General features: G+C 33.9%; 2 protein-coding genes across 7 annotated transcripts in view; one reads left to right on the top strand and one right to left on the bottom strand.

Annotated features, from left to right (window-relative positions):
• The window catches only part of LOC107642767 (DNA polymerase alpha catalytic subunit), an 11,992-nt gene extending 3,706 nt beyond the window's left edge, over window positions 1-8,286 (top strand). The window contains exons 8-31 of the mRNA XM_016346239.2: window positions 144-307; window positions 478-592; window positions 1,204-1,383; window positions 1,469-1,582; window positions 2,115-2,234; window positions 2,326-2,649; window positions 2,807-2,899; window positions 3,435-3,553; window positions 3,641-3,713; window positions 3,812-3,868; window positions 4,022-4,114; window positions 4,491-4,613; window positions 4,689-4,786; window positions 4,905-4,950; window positions 5,351-5,464; window positions 5,576-5,659; window positions 5,781-5,894; window positions 5,979-6,068; window positions 6,154-6,230; window positions 6,924-7,140; window positions 7,326-7,379; window positions 7,467-7,586; window positions 7,693-7,767; window positions 7,888-8,286. Of these exons, the coding sequence (XP_016201725.1) occupies window positions 144-307; window positions 478-592; window positions 1,204-1,383; window positions 1,469-1,582; window positions 2,115-2,234; window positions 2,326-2,649; window positions 2,807-2,899; window positions 3,435-3,553; window positions 3,641-3,713; window positions 3,812-3,868; window positions 4,022-4,114; window positions 4,491-4,613; window positions 4,689-4,786; window positions 4,905-4,950; window positions 5,351-5,464; window positions 5,576-5,659; window positions 5,781-5,894; window positions 5,979-6,068; window positions 6,154-6,230; window positions 6,924-7,140; window positions 7,326-7,379; window positions 7,467-7,586; window positions 7,693-7,767; window positions 7,888-8,034 (2,811 nt within the window). The 3' untranslated portion in view covers window positions 8,035-8,286. The remainder of the gene's footprint in view (window positions 1-143; window positions 308-477; window positions 593-1,203; window positions 1,384-1,468; window positions 1,583-2,114; window positions 2,235-2,325; window positions 2,650-2,806; window positions 2,900-3,434; window positions 3,554-3,640; window positions 3,714-3,811; window positions 3,869-4,021; window positions 4,115-4,490; window positions 4,614-4,688; window positions 4,787-4,904; window positions 4,951-5,350; window positions 5,465-5,575; window positions 5,660-5,780; window positions 5,895-5,978; window positions 6,069-6,153; window positions 6,231-6,923; window positions 7,141-7,325; window positions 7,380-7,466; window positions 7,587-7,692; window positions 7,768-7,887) is intronic.
• On the bottom strand, window positions 8,082-14,724 carry LOC107642768 (nicotinate phosphoribosyltransferase 1). Of its 6 annotated transcripts, none has more exons than XM_021122961.1 (16): window positions 14,575-14,724; window positions 14,080-14,289; window positions 13,828-13,975; window positions 12,767-12,886; window positions 12,522-12,656; window positions 12,374-12,435; window positions 11,992-12,067; window positions 11,337-11,438; window positions 10,883-10,999; window positions 10,636-10,694; window positions 10,109-10,283; window positions 9,608-9,742; window positions 9,423-9,521; window positions 9,021-9,129; window positions 8,596-8,708; window positions 8,082-8,509 (listed from the first exon to the last, which is right to left on the bottom strand). In XM_021122961.1, exons 2-16 carry the CDS (start codon window positions 14,274-14,276, stop codon window positions 8,432-8,434), a joined length of 1,725 nt encoding a protein of 574 aa, XP_020978620.1. In that variant the 5' UTR covers window positions 14,277-14,289; window positions 14,575-14,724; the 3' UTR covers window positions 8,082-8,431. The 6 variants fall into 6 exon arrangements, with proteins under 6 accessions (XP_020978620.1, XP_020978619.1, XP_016201726.1 ...); XM_021122960.1 differs by having other exon boundaries at window positions 14,513-14,722; XM_016346240.2 differs by lacking the exon at window positions 14,575-14,724 and having other exon boundaries at window positions 14,080-14,506.

Below are 26,314 nucleotides of genomic sequence, written 5' to 3'. Positions count from 1 at the left end.
TTAGTTTGGGATCATTGTCTTGATAGTTAAGTACAGTGCATCTATCTGTGTATGGTGTATGCAAATCTATTTTCTACACCAATGCTTGATTTTCTGTGATGAAATAATTATTAATCAGCAATAACTTCTGTTTGGCTTTTTAGATTGACACACCTATGTTGGCTTCAGAATGGAAGAGACCTGGAATGCTTACCCATTTTACTGTCATTCGTAAAATTGATGGGAATATATTTCCACTGGGGTTCAGCAAGGAGGTTACAGAGAGAAACTCAAAAGCTGGGTCAAATGTTCTGTGTGTTGAAAGCAGGTGAAACTTTAAAAGACAGATTGTTACTTTGAATGTTTACTTATATGCATGATCTGGATTCTGGTGTTATCCTTTGATTTTCTGTATCAGTTCTCCAGGAAATGTGAAAGGTATCTTGAAAAGTATTTGCCTTTATTAGAGGATGACCTATATAATATCTTTGTTTGCAGTGAAAGAGCTTTGCTGAATCGCCTGATGACAGAATTACACAAGTTGGATAGCGATGTTCTTGTTGGGCATAATATATCTGGATTTGACCTGGAGGTACTCCTCCATAGATCCCAGGTAGGAGTTTTAGCTTCTCAATTTTTTGAATTGTAATTTTAATTTAATTTTGGGCTTCTGTTCATAGCCTTTCCTAATGTCCTTTTTTTAGTTTAATGTATGATAACTGGATAAGAGGTAATTAGATAATATGATTTTAGATACTGTTTAAACATTAAGGTGAAAAATTGTACAAAACTACATGACAAAAGGGTATGAGTTGATGAAGGATAACTGTAAAGATGGCTGGATGAAAATGTAGCTTCAAACAAGATTCGACGAAGGATTAGAATTCATATTCATATATACACAAACTAGAAAAAGTTTGTTAAATCTTTTGACCATTTATTATGCCTTAAGAAAAGCGATATACCTTCTCCCTTTTCTTTTAACTTGTAATTTTTTTAAATAAAATCTAGCTTTCTAATACCTTCAAACTTTATCCTGAAGTTCCAATTACTATTTCCTGATTTTATTTTCATCTCACCTGCAGCAAAGTGGATGCTATTGTCCATGAATTACCCATTTTTTATAAGTTCGTGTTATTTTATATTTTTGTACCCTCAAAAGTCCATTATGATTTATGAACCATGAACCTTAAATATCTTTACCTCTCCAAAAAACAAATGTAGGCTTGCAAAGTACCAAGCAACATGTGGTCTAAACTAGGCCGCCTCAAGCGTTCTGCATTGCCTAGGCTTGATAGAGGAAGCAAGGCATTTGGTTCTGGAGCTCGTCCTGCTGTCATGTCTTGTATGTCTGGCCGGCTTCTTTGTGATACATTCTTGTGTTCCCGTGATCTGCTCAAAGAGGTAAATAATTGTGGAGAAATCATGCCAAGCAGGAAATCTTGTATTTATTTCTAACTAACTCACTTTCCTACATTGGTTCTTCCAGGTCAGTTATTCATTAACTGAACTCACAAAAACGCAGCTGAAGAAGTTTAGGAAGGAAGTTGCTCCACATGATGTTCCAAAGAAGTTCCAATCAGCTGAATCCCTAATTGAGCTTGTAGGTGTCAATGTTTAATCCATATTTGTTGATCTTGTGGAGAACTATTTGAACTTTGGATTGCTTATTATGAAAGTTAAAGAGTGGAGTGTTTTTCTCCTTTTCTTATGATAAATGTTAAACTGTTGTGGAAAAGTGTTTGAATTCTGATTTATAATTACTACACAGGTCACAGGCTACCCTTGCATCAATGTTGTAATATGACATGGTTTTTCATGTTAGTACTTGTTTTCTGTACCGTGTGTTTTTAATTAGCAGTTGCTTGAGCTTGATAATGCTAGTGGGATAACTATGTAAGCTTCTGAGGGTTATAGAGGTGGGTATTGATCTCTACTACGAATATTGAAGGACTAAAATGGTGAAGAATTTGGTGATTTTATAATCTTGAGTTGTTAAGCATATTTACCTCCTCAACTTCTCTTGCAATACTTAAGTATTGGTTTTTTCCATTCTGTTTTGATGTTTGATTGATTGTACATGATAACAGTGCATTTGCTTATGCTGGTTTTCATGGTATATGTGATTTCTTCAGATTGAATGTAGTGAAACGGATGCATGGTTGTCCATGGAACTCATGTTTCATTTGAGTGTTCTTCCTCTCACCCGCCAGCTGACTAATATTAGTGGTAATCTGTGGGGGAAAACTCTTCAGGTTAGCTGTCCTTTTTTTGGGTACCCTGTTTAATTTGATGTTGGACATGATCTAGCAGCCATAGGCATACAGCTAATGCTTGCTATTTCAGGGTGCTCGGGCACAGAGAGTGGAGTTTCTTTTGTTGCATGCTTTCCATGCAAAGAAATATATGGTGCCAGACAAAATTCCAAACTATGCAAAAGAAACAACATTGACGAAACGCAAAGTAGCTCATGGTGTTGAGGATAGCAACTTAGAAGAAGCAGATGGTAACGAGGCAAACTATGATAATGATGCTGCCGATACTGATAATAAGAAAAGCAAAAAGGCTCCTTCTTATGCTGGAGGTCTGGTATTAGAGCCAAAGAAGGGACTATATGACAAATATATACTACTTCTGGACTTCAATAGTCTTTATCCTTCTATCATTCAGGTTTATATATATAATTTATTCAGAAAATGCTTTGTTTTAGCATCACTTTCATTCTATCAACAAAATTTTCTATTTTATTTGTTTGTCAGTTTTGCTCTTATTCTAATTTATGATAGCTTCTTCTATCCTGTCATCTACTGAGCTGAATTGAATACAGGAATATAATATATGCTTTACCACTGTTGAAAGATCTCAAGGTGCATCATTTTCCCGTTTACCATCCAGTCTAGAAACTGGGGTCTTGCCGGAGGTAAGAATGCCACCAGAGTTTTATCTATTAAAAAATCTGTTCTTGCATTTTAAAGTACTAGCAACAGTAATCCCATCTAAACAGACTGGAAAAAAAATGAAAATTATTCCAAGTCAAATCTAGCTTTTATGGTTGTGTTTGGAATTGGAGAGATGGGAGACAAGGCTTTTAGAAATTCCACAAAATCTGCACTTTTGGGCGTAAACTATACCCAAAAGTTAATCTTTTAAAATATCCTTGTTTTAGTAATCCAAATAGTCATTTGAAAGCCCGACTACGAAAAAAAAGAAAAGAGAAAAAAATCTTATCTAGCCAAACTTACCATATATTGTGCCAACTTTTGATTAAGAATGGACAATCAAGATTCACCTTTCAAAGTTGCATGTGTGCTCTTTATGTGAATTTATCAATGCATTAACACTTACTTTAAGTGAATCATTTGTTACAATGCTTATCTTTTTTTTCCCCCACCAACATTCTGGATTGATTAGATGTATACATGCACATTATTAATTTTGTTTGTTTGTTGGGCTAGCTGTTGAAAAATCTGGTTGAAAGGAGGAGATTGGTAAAAAAGTGGATGAAGAAAGCATCTGGTCTTAAAGTGCAGCAACTGGACATTCAGCAGCAAGCATTGAAGCTTACTGCAAACAGGTTTGTTTCTATATGCTCATCCTGAGTGCCCAACATTGGTATCTAATCCTTTGGAATGTAAAATTCTATGGTGTTGGTGTATTGCAGTATGTATGGATGCCTAGGATTTTCCAATTCAAGATTTTATGCAAAGCCAATTGCCGAACTTATAACCCTACAAGTAAGGAAATATGTCATGTTAGCTTTACCGGTGGTGACCATCCCCTCATATATGTCAAGCCTAATACATTTTTATTTGACTGTCCAATGATTGTGCAGGGAAGGGAGATACTGCAGAGTACTGTTGATCTTGTTCAGAATAACTTGAACTTAGAGGTTATTTCTACTGTATTAATTCTTGAAGTAATGTAGGGATTTCATTTCTGCATGAATTATAATATTGGATCTTAACTGTCATACATCCTTTAGGTTTTTACTTTATAGGTGATCTATCAGCTCTTGACTGTTGTACTGCTTTCTACTTTATAGGTCATATATGGTGATACTGATTCAATAATGATATACAGTGGTCTAGATGATATTGCAAAAGCAAAAGCAATGGCTTCAAAAGTTATTCAAGAGGTGAGATTTAACTATTAATTGTGAGATAATGAACTACGGGATTGAGGTTCCCATCACCTTTCCTCTGCTCTAATCTTGTTCAACATGCTATACTAGATCTAGAACCAGCTTTCAGTCCTTAAACAAACTAATGATAATATTTTTCTCCTCTACAACTCAAAAGTCTTTATTTTAAAGTTTCAAATGTTTGTGATTCTCGTTGGTGGTGAGTTTGCTTGGGGGATCTGAAGTTGGACCGTACTGCTATGAGGTCTTACCATGTGGTTAGCATTGTTTGCCACAGATGAATAATTTTGGCGCGTATACATGGTTGTTTTCCTTTCTATTTTTTTAATAATTTTCTTATGATGTGATTCTTCATCTGATTTGTCATTAGGTCAATAAGAAATATAGGTGCTTGGAAATTGATCTTGATGGTTTGTACAAGAGGATGCTACTACTTAAGAAAAAGAAATATGCAGCTGTTAAAGTGCAGTTCAACGATGATACTCCATATGAGGTATATTCTACTTACTCTTTTGAATTACCAAACATATTGGGAAGAGCATTCCAGTGGGATTAATCTGTGTTGCAGGTTATTGAACGTAAAGGTCTTGATATTGTCCGCCGGGATTGGAGCTTATTAGCTAAAGAATTGGGTGATTTTTGCTTGACTCAAATTTTGTCAGGAGGGTATGATATGCTCTGTCTGCTTCTAAAAATATTGTTATTTTTGTCCAGTCTGACTATTTGGATGAAATTTTTTTCATTTATACAGTGGCTAATAATATTGTGGCTTTCATGCTTACAGATCATGTGAAGATGTTGTTGAATCAATTCACAGTTATCTCATGCAGGTAATGTGTGATGTCTTTCATGATTAGAAATTTATTTATGATAACATACCATGCACTTGGAGAATTTATATGGAGGGTGCATCTCGTTGATTTGTGCTCACTGCAATAATTGCAAGCGGGTCTAATCTCAGAATGCCTACCTTTTTTTTTCACTCATTATTCAGAATCTCTAGTTTATCTCATTTTCAATGGATTAATGGATGAAGGGAAGTTGCTTTTTCCTTTCCCTTTTCTGAATGGTCTAATTATTGATCATTGGATAAGGCAGTCAATTTTATCACACATATATAGTGGATAGCATAAGTATAATATATTTCAATTTATCTATGAATCTAAGGTTTCAAAGTTGGTGATTGAGGTTTATTTCTATCATAAATATTGAGTAACATTGCTTATACAGGAGCAAGAAAAAATGAGGAGTGGACAAGTACCATTGGAGAAATATGTCATCAATAAAACATTGACTAAACCTCCGGAGGCTTATCCTGATGCCAAAAACCAGCCACATGTTCTTGTGAGTCCAAATGTTCTCATTTTTATGGTTACTTAAAAGGTGTGATATATGCTTTCTTTATTTTTTATCCCCCTAATCAATCCTGAGGAAGCTTTCTTGATCACTATGTAGGTGGCACAAAGAATGAAGCAACAAGGTTACTCCTCTGGTTGTTCTGTTGGTGATACAATCCCTTACATAATTTGCTATGAAGAGGTTTGTCATATATCACTGGTGTAACTTTGGGGATACGTCGGGTATTTGATTTTGGTCATGAACAGTCTTCTGATTTGTCTTTTCATATTTTTATTTTTATATTATGTTCTACTTTGAGCAGGGCTGTAGTTCAGGTAGTGCAACAGGTATTGCTCAGCGCGCAAGGCATCCCGATGAACTAAAACAAGAGCAAGGGAAATGGCTTATTGACATTGAGTACTATTTGTCACAACAGGTATATGAGGCGTTGGTAGCTAACTTTATCAATGACAATGATTAGCTGATTACCACCTAATGGCCGGTTTGAGTATTCTTTCAGATTCATCCAGTGGTATCACGTCTTTGTGCATCAATCCAGGGCACAAGCCCAGAAAGACTGGCTGACTGTTTAGGGCTTGACTCATCAAAGGTTTATTTCCTTCTCTGTTTGGTAGATGATTTGCTTTTATTATTTATCCAGTAGTTCTAAACTGGCAGACTACATTGATTTGCAGTTTCAACATAAATCAAGTGAAGCTCCAAGTAGTGATCCTACAAGCTCACTTTTATTCGCTTCTGATGACGAAGAAAGGTACATCTTTTCTTTAATAATTCTATTAAATGTGCATATTAGCAACCAGCGGTAGTTTGGAAATGGAGACAACTGGGTTAGGTTTACTGAACCACAATTTCACAACAGAAACAAGGTTTAATTACTCCGTTGGTTCTTATAGTTTTACCGAATTTTTAATTCGGTCCCTGTACTTTTTTTTTCCTTTTCAATTGAGTCATTATACTATATCAAATTTTGTAATTAAGTCCCTACCATGATAAAAACGTTAGAATTAATAGAATATTCCGTTAAACAAAATGGAATATTCAGTCAAGTGTTAGGCCTATTTGTTTTGTTAATGGAATATTCCATTAATTCCAACGTTTTTGTTGCGGTAGAGATTAATTATAAAATTTGATATGGTATAGGGACCCGTTTGAAAAGAAAAAAAGTATACAGATCTAGTTGAAAATTTGCTTAAACTATAAGGACCGATAGGGTAATTAAACCTAGAAACAATACTGAAGATGTTATATTAGCATCAGACCATGTATTTAATGCAGAAGTTTAATAATTCCGTGGAGGGGTTTGAACAAGTAAATATAAAAAACTTTGTTTTGCATTTGAGCTTTTTCTGTGTTGGACTCTTGTTGAAGTTCCGTGTTGTGATTCTTGAGTATTGCTGAAAGAAATTTGTAATTAATGGATTGGATGTGATTAAATCAACTGCAGGTACAGGGGATGTGAGCCACTCGTATTGTGTTGCCCCAGCTGCTCTGATTCTTTTGACTGCCCACCTGTTTTTAAGTCAATTTGTTTGTTGGGAAGTGAAAAGATAACCAGCTCAGGCACGGAGGAATCCAGTTACAATTTCTGGCATAAACTGCGTTGTTCCAAATGCCTGGAAGATGGTGTTGGAAGAATATCTCCTGCAATGCTAACCAATCAGGTTTAATTCCAGGCTTTTCAAAACAATGTTATGTTCAACTGCATTTCAGCATGCATTGTTTTCTGATCATGGATCTCTTTCAAAACTAGATTATCTTTAGTAATATTCATCAACATGTTTGTTTATTTGATTTAGCCTAGAATATTGCTCCTAGCATTTGCTGACAGTATATACTTTAATGTCAGGTCAAAATGCAAGCAGAGAAGTTTGTTTTAATGTACTACAGAGGTGTACTGATGGTAACTCACCTCTCTCAATTTTGTTTATATGAATATCATTAGCCTTGAAAAATTAGATATCACATCCTTTGCTGATTTTACTTCTAGTGTGATGATGAAACGTGTAAGCATACGACACGCAGTATCAACCTTAAGTTGGTGGGTGATTCTGAGAGAGGAACTGTTTGTCCAAATTATCCTCGATGCAACGGCCGTCTCCACAGAAAGGTTTCACTTTGTGACGCTAATGTTAAAGTGTCTTTCCTTTTGTGTCTGATTTATATGAAGTTTCAAACTTTTTCGTTTTCTCAAGTAAACATTCTGTTACTTTCAGTACACCGAGGCAGACTTGTACAAGCAGCTCTCGTATTTCTGCCATGTGTTGAATACTTTTTGCAGTATGGAGAAGGTAAATAGATACTGTTTTCAGTGTTTTGAAAGCTGAAGTTAAATCAATAAAGGCTTTGAATTAAAGAATTCCACCATATCCATGCCTTTAACCCTAATTATTAATCATGTATTGTTTCAGATGGAGGCTAAATCTAGGATGCTAATTGAGAAAGAGTTGATGAAGATTAGACCAATGGTTGATCTAGCAGCATCCACGGTACAGAAGTTAAGAGACCGTTGTGCCTACGGTTGGGTGAATTTGCAGGACTTTGTTGTTCCTGTTTAATTTATACCTCCGAATCCAGCAAATGGAATACCCATATGTAAATGTCAGTCAAAAGTACTTTATTGTACATTGAGTTATACCATCCTTGATTTATAAATGAATCATGGTAACCAGAAAATTAGTCGGTGTGCCTATGGTACATTGAGTTGATACCATCCTGAAAATTAGTCTCTAAAAGATCTTTGTTGCCTATCATTCATATAATCAAACATTCCGATTATGCAATTTGCTTAATTACAAAAGATAATTAATTGCTAATAATGCTTAACAGAATGGTTCCAGCACAAATATACAGAGCAGTATTATCTGAACGTTTTGAAGACCATTATATATACTAATTGGATAAGAGGGATTTCTATTGTTATCATTACGAGGCTTTGCCACTATATTCGCCTGATTATAGCAACTCCCCAACAGGTGCTTCATTGAGCCACAGGAAATGGATGAAGTCATATAATTTTCCACTTACGCTGACCTGCTCCAAGTTTTAAGTGAAAAATGTTAATATAATTCAAGGCAAAAGTTACTGAAAACAATTTTAAGCAAGGTCAACTATGAGACCTTGTATGGAGTTGGATTCAGCCTCCTCATGTGGTCAGGTCGCATTTTCTCAAGTTGTTGGATACATCGTTCTCTAATGTCCTTTAGAGGAGGTAATGGTTCTGTCTCTTTACCTTCATGTAAACATTAAAAAATAAAATAAAAATAATAAAGTTACCTTAAGCTGATTTTACAGAATAGATGATGGAAGCTAAGAAGCTTCTTTAATGGTAATACATTTAGCAATCATAGCATTTACATATGAGAGGGTTAGGTGGTATTTTAGCAGATTATAAGGTATTAAGGTTACATTTTTTAGCAACCATAGCATTTAAAATTATAATAGAATAGAGCTGGTTAACTATTAACATGGTGGGACGACATTAATAATTATGAAGTTGCTTCAATTTACAAACCTATTCTTTATTTATATCTTCTTCTCTTACCTGAAGTTCCCGCACTGTAACATCTTAGAAGCTCCTCAACATGCTGTGGCACCACGTATGCTCTCTTGGACTCTTCAAAGGGATGGCGGCACAGGATTCGTTCTCCCACCTATCATATATGTATATATAAAAAATACAATTGTCAAAAAATAGTTATGTCTATGTCTGGATAATATATGGAACTGGTTCTTTTATGGATGCAACAGTTGCTAGCCAAGAAATGGAAACTTGAGAAGGATTAAAATCTTGTCCCCGTCCCTATCAATAATTTTATCTAGTCTATACTATTAAACCTGTACATGGCTGTGACAGTATAAACATTGAAGGGACGAAAGAAAGAATCACAAAAGGAAAGAAAAACAAAATGATGAAGATAGTGTCAAGCACAGATTAAAAGAATACCTTTGGCGGGGGTTCATCTTCTCCAGTCATTATGTCTACAAGGGGATAGCTTTCTTTCCCATACAATCTATAAATTTTCTTCTTACATGGAATTGAGACCTAAAACAGTGAAAGGAACAGAATATTAGTTAATGCAAATAGATGATCCCACCAAAATTTCTGTTTATAGTGTTGATACTTGATACCTTTGATACATCTTCAGAAAGCTTAATACGAGGCTGCTTATTTATCTCGACCAGCTTGAAAACAATTCCCAGAGCAGCTTGAGCATAACATGTAACCAGGTATGTCCCAATTCCATAGGCATCAACCTCATGACCCTGTCCAGACAAACACAGTCTCTTAGATGTCTTTTTTAATATTTCATTTTTATCAAAATATGAAATAATGCCAAACTTTCACACATATACTCCGTATAGATAAGTCTTTGCTGTGCTTCTAGTTGATTGACTGGAACTTCACTGATGGATGATTGATTCGCAGAATGTGCTTGTAGTATTCTGCTAGTATCTAGTATAAACTATATATATTGAGATTTCATGACAATACTATCCATCTTGACTTGAATCCACTTTGGTCTTAGTCTTATTGAGTAGCTTTTTATACTTGATTTTTCTTTCATTTAGTAACTAAAATTCTTAGTATTGTTTGGATCTATATAATTTCCAGTTTGCAGTGAGAATTACCTGTTTATTTAAAGCATCTAAAGTTTCCTCATTAAGATCATTACTAGCTGTAATACTAGTCTTCCCAAAGCCAGACACTGCGAATTCCTTTTCAATGCAGCAAAAGATCTTCCTGGCTTGACAAGACAAATAGGCAAGGTCACCAGAGTCCAGTCTAATGCCAACTGCTTTGTATCTGCACCACAAAGCAACTAATGTTTTATTTTAGGGGGTTGAGGATGCTTAGACACTATTCGAAAGCCAAAACCAATCTGCAATCCTTAAAGTGAAAACAAGGAATGCTTAGAAACTAATCAAAGCCAAAACAAATCTGCAATCCTTAAACGAGAAACAAGGAACACCAAGGCATAATAGAACATATTAGCTAATAATGAAGGAAGTAATTCATGGAAGGAAAAACGAATAACAAAATTGTGTGTCCCGATTAATCAAAATCAACAGGGAAAACTAACAAACCACAATATGAAACTTCTAACCAAGTATTGACAATAAAAATGAAGGGGAGGAATAATCAACTTCGGACATACCCTAACTCATTGAGAGCTAATGCAACTGCACAGAAGTTGGGGATTCCACTTCTTATGACCTGCCAAGAAATGCAAAGGTGATTATATGGAGAAACAGTTAAGCTATACTAAACCAGAAGTAATTCAGAACAGCGAGATTTGCACACAAGGATGGAACATTGCTGGCCAAAGCAATGTTGAGAGATTATCATTCCTATTTCCTATTAGCAGGAAATAGAGATTTACTAAGAAAATATTAAATACTTACATCATAAGTGTCTACAAGGGCAAGAAAGTTATTAGGAAATGCCAATGCATATGATATGAATGCTGACAGCTCACTTTGGTTGGTCTCAGAAAAAACACCCCGTAATGATTTTGAGCGCTGCAGGGTGGGAATACAACACACATTATACACTGACAAATATTCTTGATCTCACGACTTCAGAATATAGATTAATGCTATAATACTGATAAATTGGAACAGCCGAACAAGTATTTAGAAGGGAAGAAATAGAGATATTTAAGAGGGAGAACCAATAGTTATGGTGATGCTTAACCAAATAAAGATACAGGTCTGCAAAGATAACTCAGAACACAACAATTAGAAAATATTCAACTTGGCTTGTTAATCAAGTAACTCTAAATGACTCGCTTTATGAGTGCTGCAAAAACAATTGCGGAAAATAGAAAAATTAAGTTTGCAAAGACTTGCATGGTACCTGAAGTTTGCTTAGCCATGCTTGAACCAAACTAACAAAATCTTTACATGTACTTTTACTAACTTTTTTACGAAGTGATTTGTCTTTAATCTCATCAAGGGTCTGCAAATCACAGGAAAAACAAAGCACTAAGCAAACGTAACAAAGCATAAGAATAATGATAACATAAAACCCATAAGGATATGAACAAACTCTGGAAGGAATCTATATCAATATAGTCAGAGGATCTATCTTATAATTTCAAGTTTCTCTAACAACTCTATTAATGATATCATATATAAAAGCTCACTTTTTACTCAAATTAGACCACCAAATTTGTCACTTTTGAATCACGATGTTAATTCTTATGTATTATCTGCTCCTTGGCAATTTAGCATTACAGTTTCCAAAGACGTCTGGCATTTAGTTTCTCTAGGATATAAAATATGGACAATTTAACATACAAATCAAAACAATATCTCTATTTGTTAACAGTTATAGACATACTCGCACTAAACACCTTATCAGATGTTGCTGAACTTTTTCTTCCATTCAAATGTGATCTCTTTTTTTTTAGTGGAAATAATCAAATAAAATTATGCCATTTAGCCTATATAGGGTTTATATACAACAAACTAAATGACAAATATAAGCATCATATAAGATGGTTATATACCATAAATGAGCTAACAAAGGCATGAGAATGAGTGCCGCGAAGGGGAATCCCAAATAACCTTCCTGCTGCAACATTGCTAAAAGGGGGGAAAATAAGTGAATTAAAACGAAATTCAGAAAGGGATAGTTAACATGTTATATTAAAGCATAATTTACATGCTTTACTGACACAACATAACTTGCCATCTTAGATAAGCAGCAATTGTTTATTTTGTGTTATGAAAGAAATAAAGTAGTTCGGTTCGAGTCATATTTAATTAGAACTAATACCAACTAAATATCAGGCATGTGGTAAATGCGATTCTAGTATCATAACACTAAAAGGATCCTTCCTATTCAAGGGTCAAACACACTGGAATTGAAGTTGTTTTCATAGATAATACCTTGTTGCATCAAATCCTCCAATATAGCAGTATTTTGATGCTCCCATTCCACCATCAGGCCCCTACATTTAAAATAAGATTCTTTTGATGAGTGTGGAAAGTCTACAAAATTCAGTGCACCAATTTTCCATTTTAATCATTTAGTAACCTGAGCCCTTCGCAGCCCAAACTCAAGTAGAGTTTTTGATTTTCCAGCTACAAAACGATGCCTTGCAGCATTCGTAGTAACTAATGATGCATAGTTAATCAGATTCACAAAAGGAGTTTCCAGCAATTGAACAATCTGACAGAAAATCAATCAAGTAAAATCTTAAAATAGATCATCTTGTAAAGAAATATAAATTAGAAATTTTATAAAATAAAAGGGATTATCAAATGGTAACGGCTACTGACCGCAATAGGACCTTCAACTCTCATCAGCGGTACCTTCGGAAAAACAACTGACCCCTCAGGAATAGCATATACCTCAACATCAGAGCAGTCGATTCCCCTCAGATATTCGAAGAAGCCATCCTATGGTTTAATGAAAAAAATTACGAGTCAGACTCCATTTTGCAGGGACAATCTGTATAAAAGTGCCACCGCCCACCAGCATCAAAATTTGCACAAAATTGATGTAACTAAGATCATCAGCCTTACATATGACTATATGCAATCAACTTGTCCAACATAAAAATTCAGAACAATGACAATCTATCTGTTGCATCCCCCCCGCGACTAAATCTCCAAAGTGGTCTCTCGATTCATAGCTTTCACCATTTTAGTCCCTCAAATTTAAAATTACCTATACTGGTCCCGATATTTAGTTTTGGGCACCATATTGGTCCCCGGACCCTTTCTAGTACTGAATCAGCGAACTAAGTGCTGAATTAGCTCTCACTTGACACGCTGGACACATGGCTAAATAGCGTCATTTTGTTTTGGCACTCAAAAACAAGAAGAGGAAGAAGAGTTTATATGATGTGCAAATCATTATATCTTTATTCGTTCTCCAAAACGACCTCTTTTGCCTTATTTAAGAGATAAAACAAAAAGATGTTATTTAGCCATATATCTAGCGTGGCAAATCAGAGCTAGCTCAGTATTTCGTCCGTTGACTCAACATTGGAAAGGGTCTAGAGATTAATATGGTGCCTAAAATTGAGTCTCAGGGACCAATATAGTGAATTTTAAATATGAGGGACTAAAATAGTGAAAGTCGTAATCTCAGGACCACTATGGGGATTTAGTCCACTCTCTTTAATCTCCTACTCAAACTGTTACAACCTAATTCCATTTGCTTATAGCTTCACGACTTCCAAAAATATGGGGAAAAAATCAGTTTGTTAGACTTGAATTCATGTTAGAACTTCAATTCTTCACAAGAGTTCATCAAATCAGGGTACCCTAACTAGCACATTATAACGCCGAGAATATCATAGCCAGCAGGCACAGGGAAAAGAAAAAATGTTAACCTCACAGGGAACATGTAAACAACTCCTGATAAAATCAATGTCCTCCTCAGATAGCTTGTAATTGGAAATGAGCCTTATGCATTCTTCCAAACCTGCAAAGATAGTATACTCCCCGCCAAACGGATTCTTCCGGAAATACAAATCAAACCTGAAAGACAATCACAAACACGATGATGATTCAAAACTTGATCAGTCAACGAATCTTACAATAAGAATAAATCGTAATTAATGGATTCACGAACGGAAACTTACACAGCACGTTCTGCATGCTTGCCAGCTTTCCAGTAAGTGTAAGCCATGGTGAATTGGTAGAGATCGGTGAGGAGTGGGGTCACCATCGGGTTCGTGGGTCCTGGTATGCCCCGACCCGAACTGTTCTCGTCGGATCCATTTTCCTTCATCGTCGTCACTTCTTCGTCTGTCTTCTTTGTGTTATCATTATTCTTCATTGTTTTTAATTTTCTATGATTACGAAAATAAAGAAAAGAGACAAGCAAAACTAAATTTGATTACAGCGATTTGCCAGGTAGCTTGGAAGACTAAATCGTAAATGGACTGATATTATCGAAGAATAATAATAATTAATAAAAGAAATGGATTAATATTATTCATTATTAGAGGAGGAAGAGAGAAGAAAGAAGTGAACAAGCAGCACGCGCCACAGAGAAATTTGGAACTAACTAACCAACTAAATAATAAAAGGAAGGAAGTGATGAGGCTGATAGTGGATTGATTGAACATTTGAACCTCAATCCTCAATGCCAGTGCCCCCTGCCACTTGTTCCTTTCCACGCAGATTCCCCTTTCCCTCCACGTGTCACTTTCTCACCATCCTTGGCAGGTGCATTCACCATATCCAAATCCAGCCTCCAAATTTTGACTTCCATTTTTTTCTTTCTTTTTTTTTTTTTTTGTCATTTTCATTGACTCTTGTTCTTTAAATGACGTTATCCCGAGGAGGACACCTAAAGGCGAGCAAATAAATTAATTATTGACTTGTCAAATTAAAAGATACTATAAACAACAAAAAAATCTATAATTTTAAATCTGTAAATACAATATATTTATGCTATATATGATTTGCAATATTGTTAGAAAATTAACTTGCTTTCATGGCGAGTGATGCAGAAAGATTCTTTGTCTAATTCTATCCTATTTTGTGGGATAAAATCTTAATTTTTTTGTTAAATAACTCAAAAAATTTATTAAAAAAAATTTAAATAGTGACATGTTATATGTATATTTAAAATACAAAAGTGACATTATACATATACATAATCTTCAAACAACTATGCTGCCATATTACGTATTTAAAAAGAAGATTAATACTCAGTCTTTAAAATTATATTTGCACATCAATCTAATTTTTAAAATTTTAATTTACTTAATTTGATATCTAAATTTAGTATTTATAACTTAAATTGGTTTTTGACTTTATTTTTGTCGCAAATTATTAATAACATATTGAAATAGACCGAATGTTATCTGATATCTCATTAGATTCTGTAACAACTATTTAATGTGATACATTTATATTTTTTGGTGACAAAATTTTATATTAAAAATCATTCAAAGATGAAAATAATGTCATCTACTCATATATATTTATATGTGTGACAAATACTTAATTTAGTCAAAATAAAACTTTTTTTTTGTTGTCTGGAAAGATCCAAATCCAAAACCTATGGATAAGAAGGAGAGACTAATATCATCAGAGCTATTGGCTTGGAGGCAAGTAGAACGTTTTTTTTGTCAAGGCTGCCTAGACCACATATCTTTTATCAAAGGGTTAAAGTATTAATTTGGTCTCCAATGTTTAGTCCAGTCTTAATATAAGTTTTAATGTTTTAAACGTTCTATTTTTATTTCAAAAATTTTTAAATGTCGTATTTTAATTCTAAAAAAGTTTTAAGCGAGTTTAATGTTATCCTACCATTAAATTTAATACAAACAATTCACATATTAAAAAGTCAATAGCATTTAAATTTCAGTATGTAAATAAAATTGATTTACCGACGATCACTAATATAAATTTTTCTTTGATTTTGAAGCGTTAATGATTGATTGTTAGGATTTGAAGTTTTATATAAAAAGAAAATTAAGGAGAAGAAGTGTTACAAGAAGGTTTTGATTATATTTTTCTAACACATAAAAGAAGATATAACTTAACTAGTAACGTTATTAATGTCCACATCACTCATTCTGTTAACTATTAGTATCAAATTTAGCGATAGAAAAATATTAAACATGTTTATCTATGTCTTTTGGATACTAATTTTTGAATTTATCTTTATCAATCAACTTCAATATCACTTTTATATACAGTTATCCATGTTTTTCTCTTTGCTGATATTTGTATTGTCTTTTTATGGTTGTGATTGGTGTAATAACCTATCGTAAAAATGGTCTTTTCTATACATTCATCTTCAAGTTCATCAAGTCAAATAAAATAATCACATCTTATCTCTTATTTCTGCTCCACACAAGATTGGAAGAGGAAAGATTGAATCAGCATCAACCAAAATTTCTATTAACAGTGGAGGCACAACAGTTAGTATACACATATCTTATAATGCGAACACCATAAGAACTATCTATTTGGATTCACCATCGTTCGTGATTTTAGCAGAACAATATCCATACTATGGTAATATTTGCTACTATTGAAAAAATATTTTTTTTCTTGTTTCTCTTCATTATACCTCCAATAGAAGATCCAATGGTATCACTATAAGTTGTTCTCCTAGTATGATTGTCTCGATTTACCCTCAGTTTGGACTGAACTTCATTTCTCACTCTTCGATTTTGCAAGCTACTGCAATTGGGGTAAGAGATAGAGTTCTTTTAGAAACTAGAACATCCAATTTTATTTGGGATTTTTAATTTTCTTTTTTAATTTGTAAAAATAGATTATTTCTATCTAAATGTCATTAAAGAGTTCACCTTATCATACTACATAGCCACGTAGGCACTAAATTTAACAAAAACGGAGTCCCACTAATGGCATGTCACTTTTGTCCATCATTACCAATTGTTTAGGGATACATTAAGTATTTCAATTAATTAGGGTATACATTTATTGTTATAACCCGAATCAAGCCATGACTGGCGCTCAAAGGGCAAGTCCTTCAACAAGCCAATCGACCAAATTTTCAGAAAAATGGACAGAGTCGCTTTGTTTCTAAAACTTTACCAATATGAATATTATCTTCCTGTATCAATAATAAACATCCATTTTCAAAAATAACAACAATATATTTCAAATATATTCGCAAACCAAACATATCAAAGTTGCATCATATATACTAAGTTGATAACTAAAGTATATAGTTGAATTCATAAGTAAGCATAACCAAATCATAATTACTATCTAATCAGTTCGAGACTCAAAATAATATAACCCAAATAAAAATCCTGCCTGTGACATATGGAACATTGACAAAATCTAGATTTTTGTACGAAGGTTCCATCACATAAACACAAAGTCTTTGAAAAGAAGAAGGGCCCACCGAAATGAATAAGATCTACTGTGGGACAGGTGAAATGGAACCTGAAATGACACTTGTATAACTGTATTTGAAAAATATGGGAATATGATAGGGTGAATTTTGCAACTCAGTGAGCAAATATTATATCTATAACCCACACGAGACAATACAAATTTTACCTTAAAAGTTATATTTCTTTTCAGAGATGAGAAATTCTTATTAATTAATTATGCAAACAAATAGATAAATAATTAAGCGGATGAACTGAAATGAGAGTTCTCATTCCAGAAGTCAAAGTCAAATTTAATTGAATGTTACACACTTGGGCGGCTCCACCTCTAAAGGTAACCCTTTCCTCTAGTGTGTCCTAGAGTATAACAGATCCAACGTGTGGCCTACACGTTAGGCTAGCAATACCTCTGCTAGCTGATGTATAAGCCAGATGCATCTAGGTTAACGTCATAACCGTTGTTAACTACGGTTTCTAGTCAGAGTCTTTAAACCAATCCAAACCAAATCACATATAACAAATCTCGAATGCTTGTAACATATTACTAAATTTCATAATATATATATATATAATTTAATTAAAGTTTAACAAAGTCAAATAAAAAAAAACATGTATGCTTTATAAAATATATAAATATCATCTCGTGTGTATTTTTATAAAATTATGAGTTTTTTTAAACTAAATATTCATGTATCTTTATAAAATTATGAGATTTTCAGAAATCGATATCCGTTCCAATTATTCAAAAATCACAACAATCAAATATTTTCAAATGCTAAAAATAATTATTCAATTTAAATATTGATAATAATATACTTAAAAACAATTATAGAAATAATATCTACTCACAACTTAGTTCCACATAACCAGAAGCAACTTTGAACGTGCCAACGAATTACCAAATGATGTTCAGAAACTCTACAACTCTAGAAATATGACAATGATAATATTTCTGAGTTAATAATATTGTCAATTAACATAATCTTATTCAATTTGACAAAAGCCTCAAATTTCCTAACCTAATAACCCTAATTTTGAATTTAAGTATACCCTAAGTATAAGGATGATGAAAATTGGAGATATAACTAATTATTGAGTCAAAGAATTACCTTAAAGCCTCAATAATAACCGAAACTCAAAAATTGAATGCTTTCTTCACTCATTAAAATGAAAATCCATGATTTAAGATTGTGAGAAATTTAAAATTTTTTTTGGGTATAAGTGATATATTAAAATGTAGATAAAATAAAAGGATAAAATAAAATCTAGTGTGTTGTAGTTAGGTAAAGATTTTGGAATAAGAAAAATAGAATGGAAGAGAAGATGAATTAGAGGAGAGGATTGAGTTCTTTTTATTTTTTGAAAAAATGGAAAAAAGAAAATGAGAGACAGAGAGGGTTTGAGGAAAAGCAGGAAGAGAAAAACAAGATTTAAGTGGGGGGTATATGCCCCCACGTGCTTCTCTCTCCTTTTTTTCTCTTCGGTTATTACATTCTCTCCCTCTTAAGAAATTCGGTCTCCGAATTTTAAATTCATATACTATGGTAGTTGTGATAATTACCTTCAAACTCAAACGAATACGGATACTTGTCGCGCATGACATCCTCAACTTCCTAAGTTACTTCTTCTTTTGCATGGTTTTTTCAAACAACTTTTACAGAGGCTATCTCTTTAGAGCATAGTTTCTTTACTTGGCGATCAACTATAGCCACTGGTTCCTTTTTAAATGATAAATCTTTCTTTAGATTTATGGTTTGTGGTGCAAGCACATGAGATAGGTTAGGAAGATATTTGCGCAATATTGACATGTGGAACACTGGATGGATCATGCACAACTCAAATGGCAACGCCAAGTGGTAAGAAAATGCACCTATTCTATCCAATATCTCAAATGGACCAATATAACGAGAACTAAACTTGCCTCTTTTTTCAACCCTCATCATTCCTTTCATAGGTAACACTCTAAGAAATACCTAATCACCACTGAAAAATCTAACTTATGCCTTCTACTACACTGGGCTATTATTAAACTTTCTCTTATTAAGTGAACTTTCTCAACTGCATTTTATACCAAATTTAGCCCCCAAAACTTAACTTTACCAACATCAAACCATCCAATAGGTGAGCTACGTCTTCTTCTATAAAGAGCCTCAAATTGTGTCATTTGAATGCTGGCTTGATAACTATTATTATAAGAGAACTCAATCAAAGGTAGATAGTGGCCTTAAATTCACCAAATCTTTATTTTTCATGAATTCTCTATCTTGCATGCTTTTTCTTCACTTTTTTTATCCAATCCTTACCTCCTAAACCTGAAATCACTAAACAAGCATATCAAGACATTGGGTGGAATCAAATTGAATTAAATTTAGCAAATTAAGGACCTAAAAAGTATGTTTTCACTCTTAAGCACAAATTAGGAGATATTCACAAAACTATGCTATTTCATTGAATAAATGTGGGATAAGTTGATAAAATCCACTAAATTCAACATAAGATAAACCCTAAAATTGGGGTTTATCAAGTATCTCAATTTGTTGTAATAACCCAACAGGCCTTTGATGTTTAGCTTTAACCTATTGGCAAGTTAAGCAATGAGAAACAAAAACTCCTATATTTTTCGTCATGCCTTCCCACTAAAATAATTGTTTCAAATTGTAATACATCTTGTTGGAGACTAGATGAACTGTGTACCTAGAATTGTGAGCCTCCTCCAAAAAGCTTTCTTCAAGTCATGGTTATCTGGCACACATAAGTGATGACCACAACGCAAAACATCTTGATCAAGAGAAAAGTATGAGTTCTTTCCATTGCGAACATCTTCCATAAGCTTCCTTAACTTTGGGTCATCACTTTGTGCAGCTTTAATCTATTCTATCAGGGGGGGGGATGGGCTCGGACATGTACTAAGAAAACTCCTGACGATTTTCTAAGGTCAAATTGGATTTCACCAGCCTTCAATTGGTGAACTTTTTTAACAATTAGTCTCCTTGCGAGAGTGATATGGGCCAACTACCTATAGACTTTCTACTAAGGGCATCCGCTACAACATTTCTCTTACCAGGATGATACAAAATGGTACAATCATAATCCTTTAGCAACTCCATCTATATCTTTTGTTTCAAATTCAAATTCTTTTGTTGGAATATATACTTCAAACTCTTGTGATCTGTATAGATCTCATAGATCTCACCATAAAGTTAGCGCTTTCAAATCTTCAAAGCAAAAATGACTGCTATCATTTCTAAGTCATGAGTTGGATAGTTTTGCTCATGCTTCTGGAGTTGTCATGAGGCATAGGTAATAACTTGGCTATGTTACATCAATACACAACTAAGTCCTATCTAAGATGCATCACAAAAGACTGAGAATCCCCCAGACCCGGAAGGTAAAACAAGAACAAGCGCTAAGGCTAGACAAGTCTTAAGCGTCTGAAAACTTTTCTCACAAACTTCTGACCATTGAACTTTACATTCTTCTAGGTTAACTTAGTTAATGGTGCAGAAATTCTTGAGAAGTCCTTGATGAATTGTCGATAGTAGCCGACCATCCCTAGAAAACTACGGATTTCCATCACTGTAGTAGGCCTTGGCAACTTCTAAATGGCTTGAACTTTTTTTGGATTCACTATGATTCCGTCTTTCGATATGACATGTCCTAGAAATATCACTTGATCAAGTCAAAACTCACATTTATAAAACTTAGCATAGAGCTTGTGGTCCCTTAAAGTTTGCAACACAATCCTTAAATGATACTCATGCTCCATAGTACTTTTTAAATACACCAAAATGTCATCGATGAAGGCGATAATAAAACGATCTAAGAAAGGTTTGAAGACTCGGTTCATCAAATCCATGAAAATTGTTGGCGCATTCGTCAAACCAAATGACATTACTAAGAACTCATAGTGTCCATAGCGAGTACAAAAGGTAGTTTTTAGAATGTCTTTCTCTTTTATCTTCAATTGATAGTACCTTGAACGCAGGTCAATCTTAGAGAAACAGGTAGCTCCTTGAAGTTGATCAAACAAATCATCAATTCTTGGTAATAATGGATATTTGTTGCGAACAATTATCTTATTGAGCTGACGATAGTCCACACATAGTCGCATCGTTCCATCCTTGTTCTTTACGAATAGAACAGGAGCTCTCCACGGAGAAGTGCTAGGGTGAATGAATCCTTTCTCTAGTATGTCTTCCAATTGAACCTTTACTTCTCGAAACTCAGTTGGAGCCATACGATAGGGAGGAATAGACACAGGCTGGACTCTCAAGGCTAATTCTATGAAAAATTCAACTTCACGGTCAGGTGACATTCCTGGAAGCTCATCAGGAAACACGTCAGGAAATTCTCTAACTATAGGAACTTGACTAAGACTAGGCACTTTAGCATCAACATCTCTAAAAACTATCAGAAATTCTTGGCTCTCGTTATCTATCAATTGCGTAGCACTCATAGATGAGATCATGCTAGCTAAAGTGGGATAATCGTCACCTTTAAAAACAAAAGGTGAGATACCCAGAATGTCAAACTTCACAGTTTTGGAGTAACAACCTACATTAGCATGACAAGCTGCTAACCAATCCATGCCTAAAATGACATCAATATCTTCCAGTAGTTCTAAGAGGATTAAGTCAGCTAAGTTATCAACCATATTAATTCTAACAACATAAGACCGAAACATGACTCAAACCACCGTAGAGACTCCAAGTGGAGTGCCAACATGAAATGGGTGAGATAATAGCTCAAGTTATTTATCGAAATGAGATGCCAGGTATAGAGATATATATGAATAATGAGAACCCGTATCAAATAATACTCGAGCATCTAAAGAACAAATTTGTAAAGTATCTGCCCCACTGCATTAAAAGCTTAAGCATCCTGATGTGTCAAAGCGTACACACGTGTCTGACCTCTCCCTCTCTGACTCCCTCTTCTGTTATAAGTCTGACTCCTTGTCACCTGCTCCTCTGCCACTAGGACCAGAAGAATTTTCAATAGACATAATTGAAGATGATGACACTAGTGTTGTAAGACGTGTAATACCTAGAGCAAAACCTCCTCTAGGATTTTGACAATCTCTCTTAAGATGACTAGGTTGGCCACAACTAAAACATGCTCCAGTAGCCTTGAAACATATACCGAAATGGTAACTCCGAAACTGCTGGCAGTAAAATTGAGTTGGTGTTGTCTTATTAGAATCCTGTGCACTAGATTGAGAGGTACCCTAATGAAATGTCTTGGACTCGAAACACTCATGGGAGTAGATCCAGAAGAAAAAATCCTACCAAAATATATTTAAGGACGAGCTTGATAACCCGAATAACCTTGTTGATTGGTGTGACCATGATAAGACTGAAATCTCCCTGAACTAGATCTACCAGAATATTGTCCCTTCATCTTGAGCTTCTTACCAACATCCTTATAAGCATTTTTTTCTGCTATCCCAACTTCAATTCCATAAGCAAAGTTTACAATTTTCTTAAAATACATGCGTCCGACTTCAGGCATAAGAGCAGTGAACATATGTTCTACCAACCTACAAACGAATCGACGAACTTTCATCTCTTTTGAATTCACCAAGTAAGGAGCACTCTTAGAAAGTCTAGTAAACTCCTTAGCATACTCAGTCACTGTCATATTCTCTTGCCTTAATCTTTCAAAGGCAATTGCATCCTCCACTTTCTTGTTAGCCGAATAAAATTGAGCAAGAAACTCCTTGGTGAACTCTATTTAAGAAGAGGAAGTCCAACTGCTTCTTTGCTCTCAAGAAGATATTCATACCAATATTTTGGTGAACCACGCAAGTAGTAGGATACTAACACAACAGCTCATTCTTTGGTGCACTTGAGAGCCCAAATAGCTTTCTTTGCATCCTGTAGATATTATTGTGAATCTTCATCCAAGGAATATCCATTGAAAGTGGACGAATTCAACTTCAAATACTTCTCAATTGGCGGCTCTTGATCCCAAACAATTGATGAACTCTTTGAGGTTGAAGATTTGGCACATTAGGAAGTTTTGCTTTGCCCCTATTTTGATTTGTTAGGGATTATAATACCGCATTAAGGGTCTAATTCATTCTTCTCATTTCAGCTGCTAAGTCCGCTTGAGCCTCTCCTACTGAGGGGTTCTCTTGAACTCTCTCACGGGGTATTCCTCCACCGTGTCTATCAGCAATTCTTTGACTCCTTGGTCTTTGTCAAAGCACTTCAAGTGAAAGAAAAACTGCCCGATTGGATTTAGCAATACAGGAGCACGAACGGCTCCATTACGTTTCTTCTTAGGTGGCATCTTCCACCGATTAAGTAAGTAAAGTGATTGGATCACAAATGACATATGAATGTAGCGTCCAAAAGACAACATGACAGACAGAAGGAATTAAAAGAACAAAGAATTGAGGACAACTCTCTATAGGCCTCTAGTAACATCACACTTTATGAAAATGGGCCAGCTTCTATTTGCATAATTGTTATCTTACTAAAGGACACTTGCTACATATTACACAGAAAAACCTGAAACTCTAACACCACTTTGTCATGACCTGAATCAAGCCATGATTGGTGCTCAAGAAACAAGTCCCTCAGCAAGTCAATCGACCAAATTTTTGAAAAAACTGACAAAGTCTCCTCTGTTTCTAAAACCTTATCAATATGAATATTATCTTCCTATATCAATAATAAAGATCCATTTCCAAAGACAACAACAACAACATATTCCAAATATATTCACAAACCAAACATATCAAAGTCGCATTATATATACTAAGTTGATAACTAAAGTATATAATTGAATCTATAAGTCTTACATAACCAAATCATAATTACTATCTAAACAGTTTGAGACTCAAAATAACATAACTCACATGAGAATCCTGTCTGTGACATATGGAGCATTGACAAAATTTAGATTTTTACACAAAGGTTTCATTACATAAACGCATAGCTCTTGGAAAGAAGAAGGACTCACCAAAATGAATAAGATCTATTGTGAGGCAGGTGGAATAGAAATTGGAATGACACCTGTATCTGAAAAATATGGGAATATGTAGGGTGAGTTTTGCAACTCAATGAGCAAACATTATATCTATAACCCACACGAGACAATGCAAGTTTTATCTTGAAAGTTATATTTTTTTCAGAGATGAGAAATTCGTATTAATTAATTATGCAAACAAATAGATAAATAGTTAAGCGGATGAACTGAAATGGGAGTTCTCATTTTAAAAGTCAAATCAAATCAAATGTTACACATTTGGGCGGCTCCACCTCTAAAGGTAGCCTTTTTCTCTAGTGTGCTGGTACGGTATATGTATGCTAAAAATTTAATTAAAGTTTAACAAAGTCAAATAAGGAAAATATGTATGCTCTATAAATATCGTCTTGTATGTATTTTTATAAAATTATGAATTTTTTAAAAATCGATATTATTCCGATAATTCAAAAATCACGACAATAAAATATTTTCAAATGCTAAAAATAATTATTCAATTTAAATATTGATAATAGTACACTTAAAAATAATTATAGACATAATATACACTCACAACTTGGTTCCACAGAATTGAAAGCAACTCTGAGCGCGCCAACGAGCTACCAAATGATGTCTAATAACTCTACAATTCTAGAAATATAACAATGATAATATTTGTGAGCTACTAATGTCAATTAACATAATTTTACTCAATTAACAAAAGTCCTAAATTCTCTAACTTAATAATTCTAATTTCAGATTTAAGTATATCCACAAGTATAGGAATGATAAATTTTGGAGATATAATTAATTATTGAGTCAAAGAATCACCTTGAAACCTCAATAATAACCGGAACTCAAAAATTGAATGTTTTTTTCACTCATTAAAATGAAACTCCATGATTTGAGATTGTGAGAAAATAAAGTTTTCTTTAGATATAAGTGATGTATTAAAATAGAGATAAAATAGAAGAATAAAATAAAATCTTGTGTACTGTGATTGGTTAAAAATTTTAGAACAAAGAAAATAGAATGAAAGAGGAGATGAAGAGGAGAAAAGGGTTGGATTTTTTTTTTTTAAAGAATGGGAAAAGGAAAATGAGAGATAGAGAGGATTCGAGAGAGAACATGGAGAAAACCAAGATTTAAGTGGGAGCATATCCCCCATGGACTTCTCTCCTTCTCTTTTTTTTCGTTTATTACATTTATCGATTCTAAAATTTTTCATGTATATTTTTATCTATTTACTAAACAAAATAAAATAGAGAAAAATACACTAGATATATACCATATGCAATTTCAAATATAAATTTACCCGTCTATATTACCATTAGTTTTACTTTTTGTATCATGAACTAAATTTATATTGCTTCATGTTAGCATTTATTTATTTTTTTTCTTGTGCACATGAATATGAATAATTCTTTTGGATATGAATAAAATGATAGATAAAACAATGCAATACTAATTAATTAGGGTAAATTATTGAAATAAATCAAGTGCAGTCCAAAATTATCCAAATTTTTCAAAACGAAATTTTCTTCGTGAATGTCCCAAGATATATTTCTATATAAATTGAAATTAATAAATTTGATTTACAAAAAAATTACTAAATCAAATCAAGTAGATTCGAATTATATGCCACCTGACAAAAATCATAAATCGAAACAATAAACTTCAAACTAGAAATGACCATAAATAGAAATAACTGCATTCGATTTACAAGGATTCGAGAACAACAAGGTGATTCGAATAAAATGGATTCGATTTAGTGTTTGTTTCAATATGTGATTTGTTAAGTCTAGTTTGATTTTGGGTTAATTTATGATGACAAATATTTAATTGAGTTGAAAGGCAAATATTGTTTATTATGTGCTTTATTGTGGCAGGCCCATTAATTAGTTTTTCACAGCCCAAGGCTAGCATATACTTCAGCCAAGTAAAAGAGTCAATGCTCCTCATAGCACCATTCAGCAAAATAAATGGTTATGTATTTGCTAAAAGCAAATGAGGACAG

Source organism: Arachis ipaensis, chromosome B05, assembly GCF_000816755.2.
Source record: "Arachis ipaensis cultivar K30076 chromosome B05, Araip1.1, whole genome shotgun sequence".
Classification (NCBI taxonomy): Eukaryota; Viridiplantae; Streptophyta; class Magnoliopsida; order Fabales; family Fabaceae; genus Arachis; species Arachis ipaensis.
Note: the sequence above shows the minus strand (reverse complement) of the source record. Positions and strands in the feature narration are given on the sequence as shown.